Source organism: Lithobates pipiens, unplaced genomic scaffold (assembly GCF_037356315.1).
Source record: "Lithobates pipiens isolate NorthernLeopardFrog02 unplaced genomic scaffold, aLitPip1_a1.2 Scaffold_28, whole genome shotgun sequence".
Taxonomy (NCBI): domain Eukaryota; kingdom Metazoa; phylum Chordata; class Amphibia; order Anura; family Ranidae; genus Lithobates; species Lithobates pipiens.
The window spans coordinates 205934799-205949260 of NW_027507789.1; the positions used below are offsets into that span (position 1 = coordinate 205934799).

The window sequence follows — 14462 nt, forward strand, 5'->3', positions numbered from 1 at the left end:
TTATTTGATTTTTTATTCTTTACGGTAGGTTATTTTTTATAAATAACAGAGCGGGGTGTTTGTGCCCGATACATTATTTATTATTATTATTTATTACTTGGGATGAGTGACTGGGCTTACATAAATTATTTATTATTATTCATTATTATTGTGTGTTTTTTTTTTTTATGTTTTCTTTATTAATATTATTTACATTTTTATGACATGAGATGTATCCCTTTATGATCTCCAGCAGGAGATAGTTCTATCACATACAGAGAACACAGTGTGACCGGGGCTCTGAATGAGCCTATCGCCTGCGCCCGTGAAAGGGTTAAGGTCACGATCCCCCCGGCGCAGTCTTGCATTTTCTAGCTGTGCGTAGCTGATAGGACAGTGTGCCCTCTGCAACGCACACAGCAAATGGAGCCTTCCAGCTCAGCTATAATTAAACCTGGCAAGCGGCAGCTCTCTCTGCACCCTCCGCGCCCAGCTGCTGCTGTTGATCACTGCGGCCGGCGTGGATATCTCTAGAACACAACGCTCTCTGTGAGCTGTCGCCGCCATCTGCATCTCAGCCTCTCCTGGGCCACTGCTGAGTCAGTCCTCAGGATAGGAGGACGGCGAATGGCTGCCGTATACCATCCTGATTTAACCTTAATAATATATGACATCCTACTGCTATTAGGATCAACCTCATAGTACAGGGTCCATATAACTAGAAGGGTAAGGCTACGGAGCCGGCTGCCTAGGGCGTAGAAAAAAACAGGGGCACAATCAGGGGCGGACTGACAACCCATGGGGCCCCCGGGCAATAGGAGAAGATTATGGGGCCCCCGAGCAATAGGAGATTATGGGGCCCCCGGGGAATAGGAGATTATGGGGCCCCCAGGCAATAGGAGATTATGGGGACCCCAGGCAATAGATTATGGGGCCACACAGTATACACACACAGACACACAATATACACACACAGAATACACATACACACACTGAAAAGGTACTGGAGAGGCGGGGCAGCTATAATCTTGGGATTTTTTTAAAAAACACATATTTTTACATACTGTCTCTGGTTTTATTGAGGCTGGTAACCCTGATGGGGCCCCTTAGTGGCATGGGGCCCTCGGGCAGTGCCCGAGTGCCCTAATGGTCAGTCCGCCCCTGGGCACAATATCACATTTTGGAAACTGATTGTAATGATCACATTTTGGAAACTGATTGTAATGAAAGGTGACTGTGAGGTCTAGTGTTGAGGCTAACACACATATTATAATTTTTTTTGAGACTTTACTTCCTGTAATAAAGACCGCTCACTACTGACCTCCCTTCTTGTGCAGGGAGATTGGTCTTGTCTCCGCCCCCCTCCTGTAGTAGGTGTGGACCTGTGGGCCCCTCCCACAGCTCTACTCTCTGCATGCACCTTGATGATGTCACTGCTACTTTTAAAAGGTAATATATGAGCTTGCCAAGGCATTCGTTGCATACAAGCTGGATTTATATAATTTGTGCCTATCAGCCCCTGTGCACATTGACTGCGGCTTTGAAATCGCACAATTGCAAAGCCACATGTCAGTGTGACTCGGGTGCAACTTGGAAGACATCTGTGTGGCTTTATGCACCGCAAATCTCTCCATAAAGAGGACCTGTCATGCACTATTCCCATTACAAGGGATGTTTACATTTCTTGTAATAGGAATAAAAGTGATCTTTTTTTTTTTTTTTAAAGGAAAGTATAAAAAAATAAAAAGATAATAAAATAAAAAAAACAATAAAAAAAAAAAAAATAGTTAAAGCGCCCCATCCCCGCGTGCTTGCACACAGAAGCGAACGCATACGTAAGGTGCGCCCGCATATGTAAAAACAACGTTCAAACCCTACATGTGCGGTATCACCATGAACGTTAGAGAGCAATAACTCCAGCCCTCTGTAACTCTAAACATGTAACCTGTAAAAAAATGTAAAGCTTCACCTATGGAGATTTTTAAGTACCGAAGTGTGGCGCCATACAACGAGCGAGTGCAATTTTAAAGCGTGACATGTGAGGTATCTATTTACTCGGCATAACATCATCTGCCACATTATGCAATAAAAAAAAAAAAAAAAATGGGCTAACTTTACTTTAAATCTTTTTCCAAAAAAATAAAAAATTGCGTTTGAAAAATTACTGCACAATTGCCATTTGACATAAAAAGTTGCAATGACCACCATTTTATTTCCTAGGATGTCTGCTATATATAATGTTTGTGGGTTCTGAGTAATTTTCTAGCAAAAAAAAAACTTTTACATGTAGGAGAGGAGTGCTGGAATTTGCGTGGTATGGAAGTGGTTAATCTGCCCCAAAAAAAGCATAAAAAATCCAAAATGCATTGAACAACACGGAAGAGCATGTCAAAAACACGTGCGCAAGAATGCCAAACGCACCGCAGAAACGGATCAAAAGCAAACAGCATAGGTGTAGGAATAAACGTATTTGAAAGTTTGGTTTAACCTCTTCTTCGCCCTCTTAAAAAGCTGCGATCTCCCATGGGCGGGAAAGATCACTGATCACGTGACCACTATCATTGGCTGTCACAGTGGCTAGATGATGGGGAGCCTCTCCTGCCGTTAGTGGGGACCGAGAACTTGACTAGGCCTCTTAACTGGGAGTGTGTAATGAGGACGCCCTCATAACGGAAACACCAGCTGTCCATAGATGCCTATGTGCGGCCTGTGGGAGGCGCTAGAGCCCACTTTTTTGCTGCTGCACATATGTGTTACAACAGGAGGATGCCATAAAGTCTACTACAGCTTGATGAACCAGGGCCCACAACTTGGCCTCCTCCCTCGCCCTCACCTCAGCGGCCTCCTTCTCGAATTTCTCTATCGTCCTCTTGTCGATGCCTCCACATTTGTAGATCAGGTGGCCGGTGGTGGTGGATTTGCCGGAGTCTACGTGGCCGATGACCACGATGTTAATGTGGGTCTTCTCTTTCCCCATCTTCCTGGGGGTGTTGCTGTGTAGCAGATGAGGGACTCTGGAGGGAAAGCAAACCCAGTTACCTTCTACATTACAATTGTCCATAATCCTCAACCAAACTGTCCACCCCGGGGGGGGGGGGGGGGGGGGGTTATGGGGGGGACTGGGATAAAACCAAACCAGTGTTTTCTAAGTCACATCCCTCTAAGGATCCAAAAACTGGGGACAACTGAAAAAAATAGGTTAATGTACGTTCTTTCACACCCCTTGAGACCATGTTGAACACCATTGTGTAGGCCAAACTAGGCCTCTTCCAAGGATGCTGGTGAGGATTTTTTTTTTTAACTGAAAGGTTTGGAGACCCGGGTGTAGGCCGAAGCAATGATGGCTTGTGGCTCTAGTCCCAGTACTATCTCCAAAGACTATTTGGGCGCCATGCTGGTTCAAGAAGGCTGCCTCCACTTGGATAATGGTCCTGTGACCTCTCGAAAAGAGATGTCCAAAGCAATTTCAGCATCCAATGACCATTAAAGACACCGACATACAATACATGGGTAAGGAAATCAACTATCTGGCTTATAACTAATAGACCTGCTGTCACTAACCCGAGCATTTCGAGATGACCATACCATGAACAAATGAAGAAGATACAATAAAAATAAAAAAACACACGGGAAGCAATTGTTTTATGCAGGTTTTGACTTTTCTTGTGCAGGTCAAGGTAGGATATACCCATTCACACATTCTGAGCCTCCTTATTGGTCAGTGAGATGCCCATCATGTTAAATACCCAATGGGGTTGGTGGTGACCAAAACTGGATCATAGGGCCAAAATTGAACCAGGACAAAGGGTGGGCAGGAGGGGCGGCTGCCCTGGGCATTGTGGTATCATGTGAGGTGGGGGGCACCACAAGGAGATGGGGGGGCTTGGGTTGGGAGGGGGAATTTGGGGGTTGGCAGGGCTTAAGACTTGCTCTAGGAGGGAAAAATTTGGAGGGGGGTCGTTAGGAGTGGTGATTTGCAAGGATGTGTGTTGGGATGGGAGAAAAAGAGGGGAAATTTATTTGGGGGAGGGGGCGGGGATTGTGCTAGTAGGGATGATTGACTGGGAGACATTTGTGCTAGGAGGGAGGATGGGGGTGGGGCTTGTGCTGAGAGGGGGGATTCGGAATTGGGGCGGGGGGATGTGTACTTGTAGGGGAAATTTAAGGGGTTTTCAAGGATGTGCTAGGAGTGATTTTTTTGGGGGAGGGGGGATTTGTGTTTGGGGATTTGGGGAGAGAGAAGATATGAGTTGGGGGGGGGGGGCAGGGATTTGTGCTGGGGGGGGGTAAATTATGCTTTTGATAGGTAAGCATGCAGATGTGTTATTCACAGGGAGGCAGGATCACCTGCTGGCTTCTTGTGTCTCTCAGGATCTCCCCAATCATCATTACTGGATGTATCTAAATGCTGGTTGTGCCGGTTACTATCCCTAGTGATGGTGTCACCTTCCCCCAGGTGGATTCCCGCCATGGTAACCAAAGCCAGACTCCTTTATTATGGCCGTGTGGGATTGGCTCAGATACAAATGAAGGAGAGACAGATAGATAGATAGATAGATAGATAGATAGATAGATAGATAGATAGATAGATAGATAGATAGATAGATAGTCAATACATATGCAGGCTCTGCTTCCCACTTGGTAAAGCCAGACAAAAAGAAGAGAAAGAGGAGGTAGAGAAAGAAAAGAAAAGAAGAGAAGAAAAGAAAAGAAGAAGAAATGGACAGAATATTTCCTCTATTACATATGCAGGCTGTGCTTCCTACTTGGTCAATTTTACATAAAAGACTTAAAGACAGAGAGAGAGAGAGAGGGGATAAGAGAAAAGACAAGAAGGGAACGAAAGGATAAGGAAAGGAAAGTAGAGGAGAGGAGAGGAAAGTAGAGGAAAGGAAAGGAAAGGAAAGGAAAGAAGGAAGGATATGGAACAGCATATTTCCTCTATTACATATGCAGGCTGTTCTTGCTACCTGGTAATATTACATGATAGACTAAAAGAAAGAGAGAGGGCGGGGGGGGGGGGGGAGAAAAGACAGAAAGATATGGAACAGCCTATTTTCTCTATTACATATGCAGGCTGTTCTTCCTACCTGCTTCCTACTGGGTAATGCTATAATGCTACAATAGACTAAAAGAAAGAGAGAGAAGGGGGTAGAGAAAGAAGGGGGGTAAAGAAAAGAAAAGAGGATATGGACAGCATACTTTCTCTATTCCATATGCGGGATGAGCTTCCTACTTGGTCATACTACACAATAGACTAAAAGAAAGAGAGAGAGGGTGAAGAAAAGAAAAGAGAAAAAAAGGGAGAATATGGAACAGCTTATTACCTCTATTACTTATGCAGGCTGTGCTTCCTACTTGATAATATTACATAATAGACTAAAACAGAGAGAGAGTGGTGGGAAGGGAAGGAAAGGAGATGAGAGGAAAGTACAGGAAATGAAAGCAAAGGAAAAAAGGGAGGATATGGAACAGCATATTTCCTCTATTACATATTCAGGCTGTTCTTGCTTCTTCCTAATATTACATAATAGACTAAAAGAAAGAGAGAGGGTGGGGGGGGGAGTATGGAACAGCCTATTTCCTCTATTACATATGCAGGCTGTGCTTTCTACTTGCTTCCTACTTGGTAATGCTAGACAATAGACTAAAAGAAAGAGAGAGAGAGAGAGAGAGGGGGGTAGAGAAAGAAAGGGGGAAACAAAATAAAAGAGGATATGGACAGCGTACTTTCTCTATTACATATGCAGCCTGTGCTTCCTACTTGGCCATACTACACAAGTGCTGTGTAGTATCTACAGATTGCAGCACAGGACTAATCATATGGGGTTTTAATTGAATATCACACGTCACCCATTTGTTATGATGAGAGGTGACCAGGCTTCTGCTAGACTGTGCGGTCACTAACAATGCAGCACTGCCAAGACTCTACAGAAACCCGGGCTGTTGGGGGACTACAACCCCCAGCATTTACAGCTCTCTGGGATTTATAGGAGACCTAAGGATGCTGGATATATGAGTATTGATGTGCGTTTACTCAAAGCCACCAATCAGAAAGCAGCAATCACTGTAATTGACAGATGAGAGTAGAGCATTTGTTATGGGTTATGGAATTATCCAGAGAAGAACATCATGCAGACACCTTCATTGACCTTGCTGTATGGTTATTGTACTGTCTGTCTGTCCCTCTGTCTTTATTTATAAATAGGACCTATAGATATTTAATAATAGAAGATAGCGATAGATGACTGGATAGACAGACAGACAGACAGATAGATAGACAGATAGATAGATAGATAGATGTCTATAGATCCTGCACAGCTACAGACCAGCAGCACGCCACAGACCCAATTCACACAGATTTCACATAAGAAGTGTCTTTATTTTAGCCATGTGACTGTCTTTTTTTTAAACCCCATTGAACTTAACTGAAAATAACTGTCACTTTTTGAAACAAAGTATCCTTATCAAAGTGCATTAGCTTTGTGAATTTGAGGATCATACCCCCCTTTTTTTTTTTTCAGGGTCTGTCTTGTGTCCGTTAATCTGAACCGTATCTGTTTATGTTATATCTTTGTTTCCCGTGTCTGTCTGTCCATCCTGCTTCTTTGTATTTCCCATGTATCTGCTTGTTCTTTATCTCTCTGACCTATGTCTGTTTGTCCACTGAATTCTATGTCTATCCTTGATTTTGTCTGTCTGTCTGTCCAGTGTACCACTAAGCTCCTAATATCTGTGTGCCCATTGCATATCTTTGCCTGTGTGTCCTCTGTCTGTCTGTCCTCTACATGCCTGTGTGCCTGGCCTATATATGCTCTGCACCAATTGCTATGCCTTGTCTGTTTGTCTTCCCTGTCCCTCTGTCTGTCTATACCTTTATCCTAGGTCTGTCTGTCCTGTATCCCATGTCAGTCTGTACCCATGTTCAAAGTCTGCTTGTCCCTCTGTCTGTCTGTCCTGTATCCCTCTGCCTATCTATACCTGTGTCCTAGGTCTATCTGTCTATACCTGTGTCCTAGGTCTGTCTATCCATACCTGTGTCCTAGGTCTGTCTGTCCCGCTGTCTCTCTATACCTGTAGCACAGGTCTGTTTGTCCTGTATCCCTCTGTCTGTCAATACCTGTGTCCTAACTCTGTCTGTTCTTCTGTCTGCCTATACCTGTGTCCTAGGTGTGTTTGCCCTGTCCCTCTGTCTGTCCAAACCTGTGTCCTAGGTCTTTCTGTCCATACCTGCTTCCTAGGTCTATGTGTCTATACCTGTGTCCTAGGTCTGTCTGTCCATACCTGTGTCCTATGTCTGTCTGTCCATACCTGTGTCCTATGTCTGTCCATCTATACCTGTGTCCTATGTCTTTCTGTCTATACCTGTGTCCTAGTTCTATGTGTCTATACCTGTGTCCTATGTCTGTCTGTCTGTCTGTACCTTTGTCCTATGTCTGTCTATCTATACCTGTGTATGTATCTATACCTGTGTCCTATGTTTGTCTCTCTATACCTGTTTCCGAGGTCTATGTATCTATACATGTGTCCTATGTCTGTCTGTCTATACCTGTGTCCTAGGTCTGTCTGTCTATACCTGTGTCCTAGGTCTGTCTGTCTATACCTGTGTCCTATGTCTGTCTGTCTAAACCTGTGTCCTATGTCTGTCTGTCTATACCTGTGTCCTAGGTCTGTCTGTCTATACCTGTGTCCTAGGTCTATGTGTCTATACCTGTGTCCTAGGTCTGTCTGTCTATACCTGTGTCCTAGGTCTGTCTGTCTATACCTGTGTCCTATATCTGTCTGTCTATACCTGTGTCCTATGTCTGTCTGTCTATACCTGTGTCCTAGGTCTGTCTGTCTATACCTGTGTCCTAGGTCTGTCTGTCTATACCTGTGTCCTATGTCTGTCTGTCTAAACCTGTGTCCTATGTCTGTCTGTCTATACCTGTGTCCTATGTCTGTCTGTCTATACCTGTGTCCTAGGTCTGTCTGTCTATACCTGTGTCCTAGGTCTGTCTGTCTATACCTGTGTCCTAGGTCTGTCTGTCTATACCTGTGTCCTATGTCTGTCTGTCTATACCTGTGTCCTATGTCTGTCTGTCTATACCTGTGTCCTAGGTCTATGTGTCTATACCTGTGTCCTATGTCTGTCTGTCTATACCTGTGTCCTAGGTCTATGTGTCTATACCTGTGTATTATGTCTGTCTATACCTGTGTCCTATGTCTGTCTGTCTTGTATCTCCCTGTCTGTCCTGTATACACTCTCATCCAAGCACAGTGTAAACCTAGCTGGCAGCACTCCTTCCTCTCTTCCCCCTCCCCTCCATCGCCTTCTGATGGATTTTACACTACGCCACAGATGAAATGTCCCTGTGCTGGCACACAGCAGCGTCACACGACCCCAATTTCAGGTACACAGCAGCTCCATGTCCCTCTCCATAAACCCCAATCATCTCACCAGCCCCTCCCTCTGTTTTGGGGTGCAAACAAAGCAGGAAAGTGAGGGGGGACTGCAGAAATAATATAATGCAGAGTCAGGAACCTACAAATCAAGAACAAGGGATGGATCGCAGAGGATGGGAAAGGATTTCCTGGAATTGGGGTGCAGAGTGGAGGCAGAGAATGGGGGAGCTTCATGACCTTACAGATTGAAGGATAAGGCGTGGGTGACACAAAAGTAGCAGTGGCAAAGAATGGGGTGCATGGCATGAGGAAAGGGAGGGGGGTAAAGATTTGCCTGGCAGTGGTGTATGCAGCAGAGTCTGGAAGGGTATGCTTGGGAGGGTGTGTGTGTGTGGGGGTTGGGGGGGGGGGGTTGGCATTTCCAGAAAAGAAAGAATAGGGTGGCATTGAGCAGGCTTAGGAAAGGGAGTTTCTGGTAGAGAAGGGGTGCACTCTGTGTCAAAAGGTACCTAAAATAGCAGGGAAATCTGCCACTGAAGTGGTTAAACGTGGGGGCGCGAGACAGAGGAATTGGCAGGGGAAAGGGGAGCAGCATGGTATGGGGGGGGGGGTGGCAGGGTATCAAGGCATAGAAGGGACAGTAACAGAGTAAAGGATATAAAGGGTACTGGTAAAGAAAAGGGGAGCATGGTATAGAAGGGATAGCAGGGGAAGGGGTATAATAGCACTGAGAGGGGGTGTTAGCAGAAAGTATACTGGCATTGCGAGGGTACTGACAAGTAAGGGTATACTGGCATAGATGGGGTACTAACAAGTAAGGTTATACTGGCATTGAGAGGGTACTGACAAGTAAGAGTATACTGGCATAGAAGGGGTACTGACATGTAAGAGTATACTGGCATAGAAGGGGTACTGATAAGTAAGAGTATACTGGCATAAAAGGGGTACTGACAAGTAAGAGTATACTGGCATAGAGGGGGTACTGACAAGTAAGAGTATACTGGCATAGAGGGGGTACTAACAAGTAAGAGTATACTGACACAAAAGGGGCACTGGTGAAAGTAAGAGTATCCTAGGTAAGAGCAACGCTGCATAGAAAGTGTGCGGGAAGAGGGAAGGGTATTATTGCATAGATTGGGTTCCAGCAAAGGAAAAGGGGTCAGGGCATAGAAGAGAAGAGCTATAGAGAAGGGGATCATCAGAGGGAGTGACAGAGGACAGGTTATTCTGGCACAGATGGGTGCAGGTCACAGAGGGGTACAGATCTGTGTTTGCTCAGATGGGGGGTGGAGGTAAGGATGGCATGGCACAGAGGATTGAGGATCCTGGCATCTTTTCACAGTAGGGGTGTACTGCAAGGAGGGGGTGAAGGTAGATGGATCCTGGCACATGGGGGTGCAGGGAAATTAAAGGGGATCCTGGTACACAGGAGTGCATAAAAAGAAGGGGACCTTAGAATAGTGGGATAGTCAGGGGGAAAGGGACCTTGGTATTGATGGGGTGTAAGCTGAGGGAAGGAGACCTTGCCACGGGGGACAAGCAGAGGGAAGGGCACCCTAGCACAAAAAGGGTGCAGGCAAAGGGAGGGGACCCTGTCATGGGAAGGAGGAGAGTCAGGCAGAGTGAAGATGACCCTGGCATACAGGTGCAGACATGGATATAGGGGCACACTGGGGGTCAGGAAAGGGACCCTGGCATATTAGGGATGTGGGCACATGGAAGGGGCAGGCATAGGGAAGAAAACCATGGCAAAGGGGACAGGCAAGGGAAAAGGGACTGTGACGTAGCAGGGGTCAGGCAGGTGCATATTAGGGGTGCAGGCTGAGGGAAGAGGAGCAGACAGGGTGAAGGGAACCCTGGCACAGGGAGAGCAGACAAAGGGAGAGAAGATCCTGGCACAAGAGGAGCAGACAGGAAGAAGGGGGACTTGGCACATTGGTGCATACAAGTAGAGGGTAAGAGACCCTGGCAAGTTTTGGGGTAAGGAAGAGGACCCTGGCACATTTTGGGGCAGACAGGGGGGAGAGGACCCTGGAACAGGGGAGCAGGCAGGGTGAAGAGGGCACTGGCACATTTTGGAGCAGGCAGAGGGTAGATGACCCTGGTACATTTTGGGGCCGGCAAGAGGAAGGGAACCCTGGCAGATCTGGGGGCAGGAAGGGGGAAGGGGACCTTGGCAAATCTAGGGGCATTCAGGAGAAAGGAGATCCTGGCATATTTTGGGGAAAGCAGGGGGAAGGGGATCCTGGCACATTTTGGGGCAAGCAGAGGGAAGGGGATCTTGGCACTGGAGTGCAGGCAGGGTTGAAGGGGATCTGGCAGATATGAGGCAGGCAGGGAGGAAGGGGACACTGGCAGATCTGGGGGCAGGCAGGGGAAAGGGGACCCTGGCACATTTTATGGCAGGCAGGGGAAGGGGATCCTGGTACATTTTGGGGCAAGCAGGGGGAAGGGGATCCTGGCACATTTTGGGGCAAGTAGGGGGAAGAGGATCCTGGCAGATATGGGGCCGGCAGGGAGGAAGGGGACACTGGCAGATCTGGGGGCAGGCTGGGGAAAGGGGACCCTGGCACATTTTAGGGCAAGCAGGGGCAAGGGGACCCTGGCAGATTTGGGGGCAGGCAGGGGCAAGGGGACCCTGGCAGATTTGGGGGCAGGCAGGGAGGAAGGGGACCCTTTCAGTTTTGGGGGCAGGCAGGGGGAAGGGGAACCTGGCAGATTTAGGGAAGGCAGGGTGAAGGGGACCCTAGCAGATTTGGGGTGCAGGCAGGGAGGAAGGGGACACTGGCAGATTTGGGGTGCAGGCAGGGAGGAAGGGGACCCTTGCAGATATGGGGTGCAGGCAGAGGGAAGGGGACCCTGGCAGATTAGGGGGCAGGCAGAGGAAAGGGGACCCTGACAGATTTAGGGAAGGCAGGGTGAAGGGGACCCTGGCAGATTTGGGGTGCAGGCAGAGGGAAGGGGACCCTGGCAGATTTGGGGAAGGCAGCTCTTACCTGTGGCTGAGCTATCAGATAGCAGAGGCTGTCGGCTCTCGTTCAGCCAGTTTTATTTCTCCGGGTGGGGGTCCACCTATTGACGGCCCCGGCGCAATGCAGTCACCCCTGCAGCACAGCAATGCGGTACCGGGCTGACAGAGGAGGAGGAGGAGGTGGAGGAGGAGGATGACATAAGAGGGAGGGATCAGCATCTCATTCCTGGGAACTCTCCTCCACACCGATCATCCTGTAACAATTTTCCCCCATACATCTCCATAGATATGATTGTCTATATGACGTCCAGTCCAGGGGCTGTACATGGGGGGTCTGGGCATGCAATCATATCACTGCAAAGGATAGATCTGTGCCTTCTATGTCTATATGACGTCACTGGACAACACAGGGGCTCAACCTATATCTTCTGCATCTATGACGTCAATTCATAGCCTAGTTGAAGTATACTTAATTTAAATGCAGAGAGGATGCTGGTTCTGTGGGTCCACTGGAGCTATTACGTCATCATACAGCATAGAAGACTGTGTCTATTGTATCTGTTACGTCACGGCAGAAGAGGTTAATCCCCCATGACGTCAACACATAGAGAAGCCTATATTATCCACATAGGTGTGCACAGCCAATCCCATCTCAAAGCTTATATGTGCGTGTGCCTGTATATATATATATATATATATATATATATATATATATATATATATATATATATATATATATATATATATATATATATATATATATATATATATATATATATATATATATATATATATATGATGGTGTCAGCAAACCAGAGAATGGTGTCAGTAGTTTTTATTTGTATTGTTTTATTTTTTATTATTTTTTACAATTGTATTTATTTAATTTTTTTTGCACATTTTTTTAGGAGCCTCATTAGGTGATAAAATATCAGAGGTTTAAACAAGGGGAATCTGCATCACACAGGGTGATTAGGGTGTGCCCAGGCACACCTGGCATACCCTGTGCACACTGCTATGACTATCCAGTAGAAAGTCTTGTGTAATATATTATTATTATACAGGATTTATATAGCGCCAACAGTGTGTGCAGCACTTTAAAACATATTATTATTATACAGGATTTATATAGCGCCAACATTTTGCGCAGCACTTTACAACAACATATTATTATACAGGATTTATATAGTGCCAACAGTTTGCACAGCGCTTTACAACATATTATTATTATACAGGATTTATATAGCGCCAACAGTTTGCACAGCACTTTACAACAACATATTATTATACAGGATTTATATAGTGCCAACAGTTTGCACAGCGCTTTACAACATATTATTATTATACAGGATTTATATAGCGCCAACAGTTTGCGCAGCACTTTACAACAACATATTATTATTATAATACAGGATTTATATAGCGCCAACAGTTTGCACAGCGCTTTACAACATATTATTATTATACAGGATTTATATAGCGGCAACAGTTTACGCAGCTCTTTACAACAACATATTATTATTATACAGGATTTGTATAGCGCCAACAGTTTGCGCAGCACTTTACAACAACATATTATTATTATAATACAGGATTTATATAGCGCCAACAGTTTGCGCAGTGCTTTACAACATATTATTATTATACAGGATTTATATAGCTCCAACAGTTTGCACAGCACTTTACAACATATATATATATATATATATATATATATATATATATATATATATATACATACTGTATATATACGTATGACATCATTGTAGTGGAATTATCTGTTCTTTCTTTGAGCCCAGATCTTACTTTCCGCCTCTACCTGTCCAATGGAGACCTTAAAGCTCTAAAATTTGTATCTTCCGCCGTCCTGATTTGTCGGATTCACACCGGTCAATCTGCCGCTGATTCTTTCCGCCGGTTATTTTTTGACCTTCTATGTTTTCCAAAAAAAGTGTCCCAACCCCTGAGCATACTGGCTGTTGTCACCATGGCTTTAAGCCACAAGCTCGCAAAGCTGCTACTAGATGGGACATGATTGGATGTTGTGGGTGACACAATGACACATTCCTGCTGTGCCCCAATGTCCATGGACATGCCTCTCTTTATTATTCACCTGGCCAACGTAGGTGACTTTGGCATGGCGCAGCATTTGTATGTGATGTGCTAATGTAGAGTCGAGTAAATACTGTCTAAATACAAGAGTCGGGTGTATTCTTTACTGAATCTTTGTGTATTTCTTCCAGATCTGTGCAGCAATTCTAGTGTGTGACTTTCCCTCTGTACAACAAAGACCACTCACTGCTGCTCTCTCTCCTTCTGCAAGGAGACTGGTCTTGTCTCCGCCTCCTCCTATAGTTTTCTGTAGTAGGTGGAGCATGCCGGGTCCCTCCCACAGCTTTGCTCTTTGCACAAGCAATGTACAGCACAGTGATGGTGTCACCACTACATTTGCAAGGTAATATCTTGGTTTGTAAAGGCAAAGTGGATATGTGGCTATAGAACAATAGAATGGAAGTTTTTTTTTTTTTTTTTTGCCTGGAGTTCAGCTTAAAAGAATGGCAAAACTTTTCTTTTTAGTTTTGAATGGAGTATGGAATGATTTAAACCCCTGTCAGTTTTCTTTTTTTTTTTTTGTGCTGTTTGTGTCCCATTGGGGAGATTTCCCTTCACTTCCTGCCCTGTAGATAAGAGGTAGGAGGAAATCTTAGACACTTATCATCAGGAAAGGGGGACTTTACCTCTAATTCTGGTCAATTTGGGATTTTTGGCGATTGGTCAAAAAGTGAATCTCCCTAGTTGGGGGACACAGACACCAATAAAAACCTGCCAGGGGTCCTAATCCTTCACCACTCCATCCACAAGTCAAAAATGAGTTTGGCTTCTGATACACTTAAAAGTAGAACTAAAAAAATGTTTTTTTTTCTTTTAATTTTGGATAGAGTAAGGGAGGTTTACAACCCCTGTCAGGCTTGTTTTTGCCATCTGTGTCCCATTAGGGTAATTTCCTTTCATTTCCTGTCCCATAGCCAAAACAGGAAGTGAGAGGAAATCCCTCCAAAGTGAAGGTATCCCTGGTAGTCACCAAAAATAGTGTCCCCATTGAAAGATTTTTCCTCTGTTCCTATCA

The 14462-nt window shown here is 45.4% G+C and overlaps 1 protein-coding gene across 1 annotated transcript in view; it reads right to left on the bottom strand.

Annotated features, from left to right (window-relative positions):
* The window catches only part of EEF1A2 (eukaryotic translation elongation factor 1 alpha 2), a 30063-nt gene extending 18536 nt beyond the window's left edge, over positions 1 to 11527 (bottom strand). Inside the window, exons 1-2 of the mRNA XM_077460360.1 lie at positions 11361 to 11527; positions 2813 to 2993 (exon numbers count right to left, since the gene is read on the bottom strand). Coding sequence (XP_077316486.1) covers positions 2813 to 2956 — 144 coding nt within the window. The 5' untranslated portion in view covers positions 2957 to 2993; positions 11361 to 11527. The remainder of the gene's footprint in view (positions 1 to 2812; positions 2994 to 11360) is intronic.
* Between the last annotated feature and the right edge of the window lie 2935 nt (positions 11528 to 14462).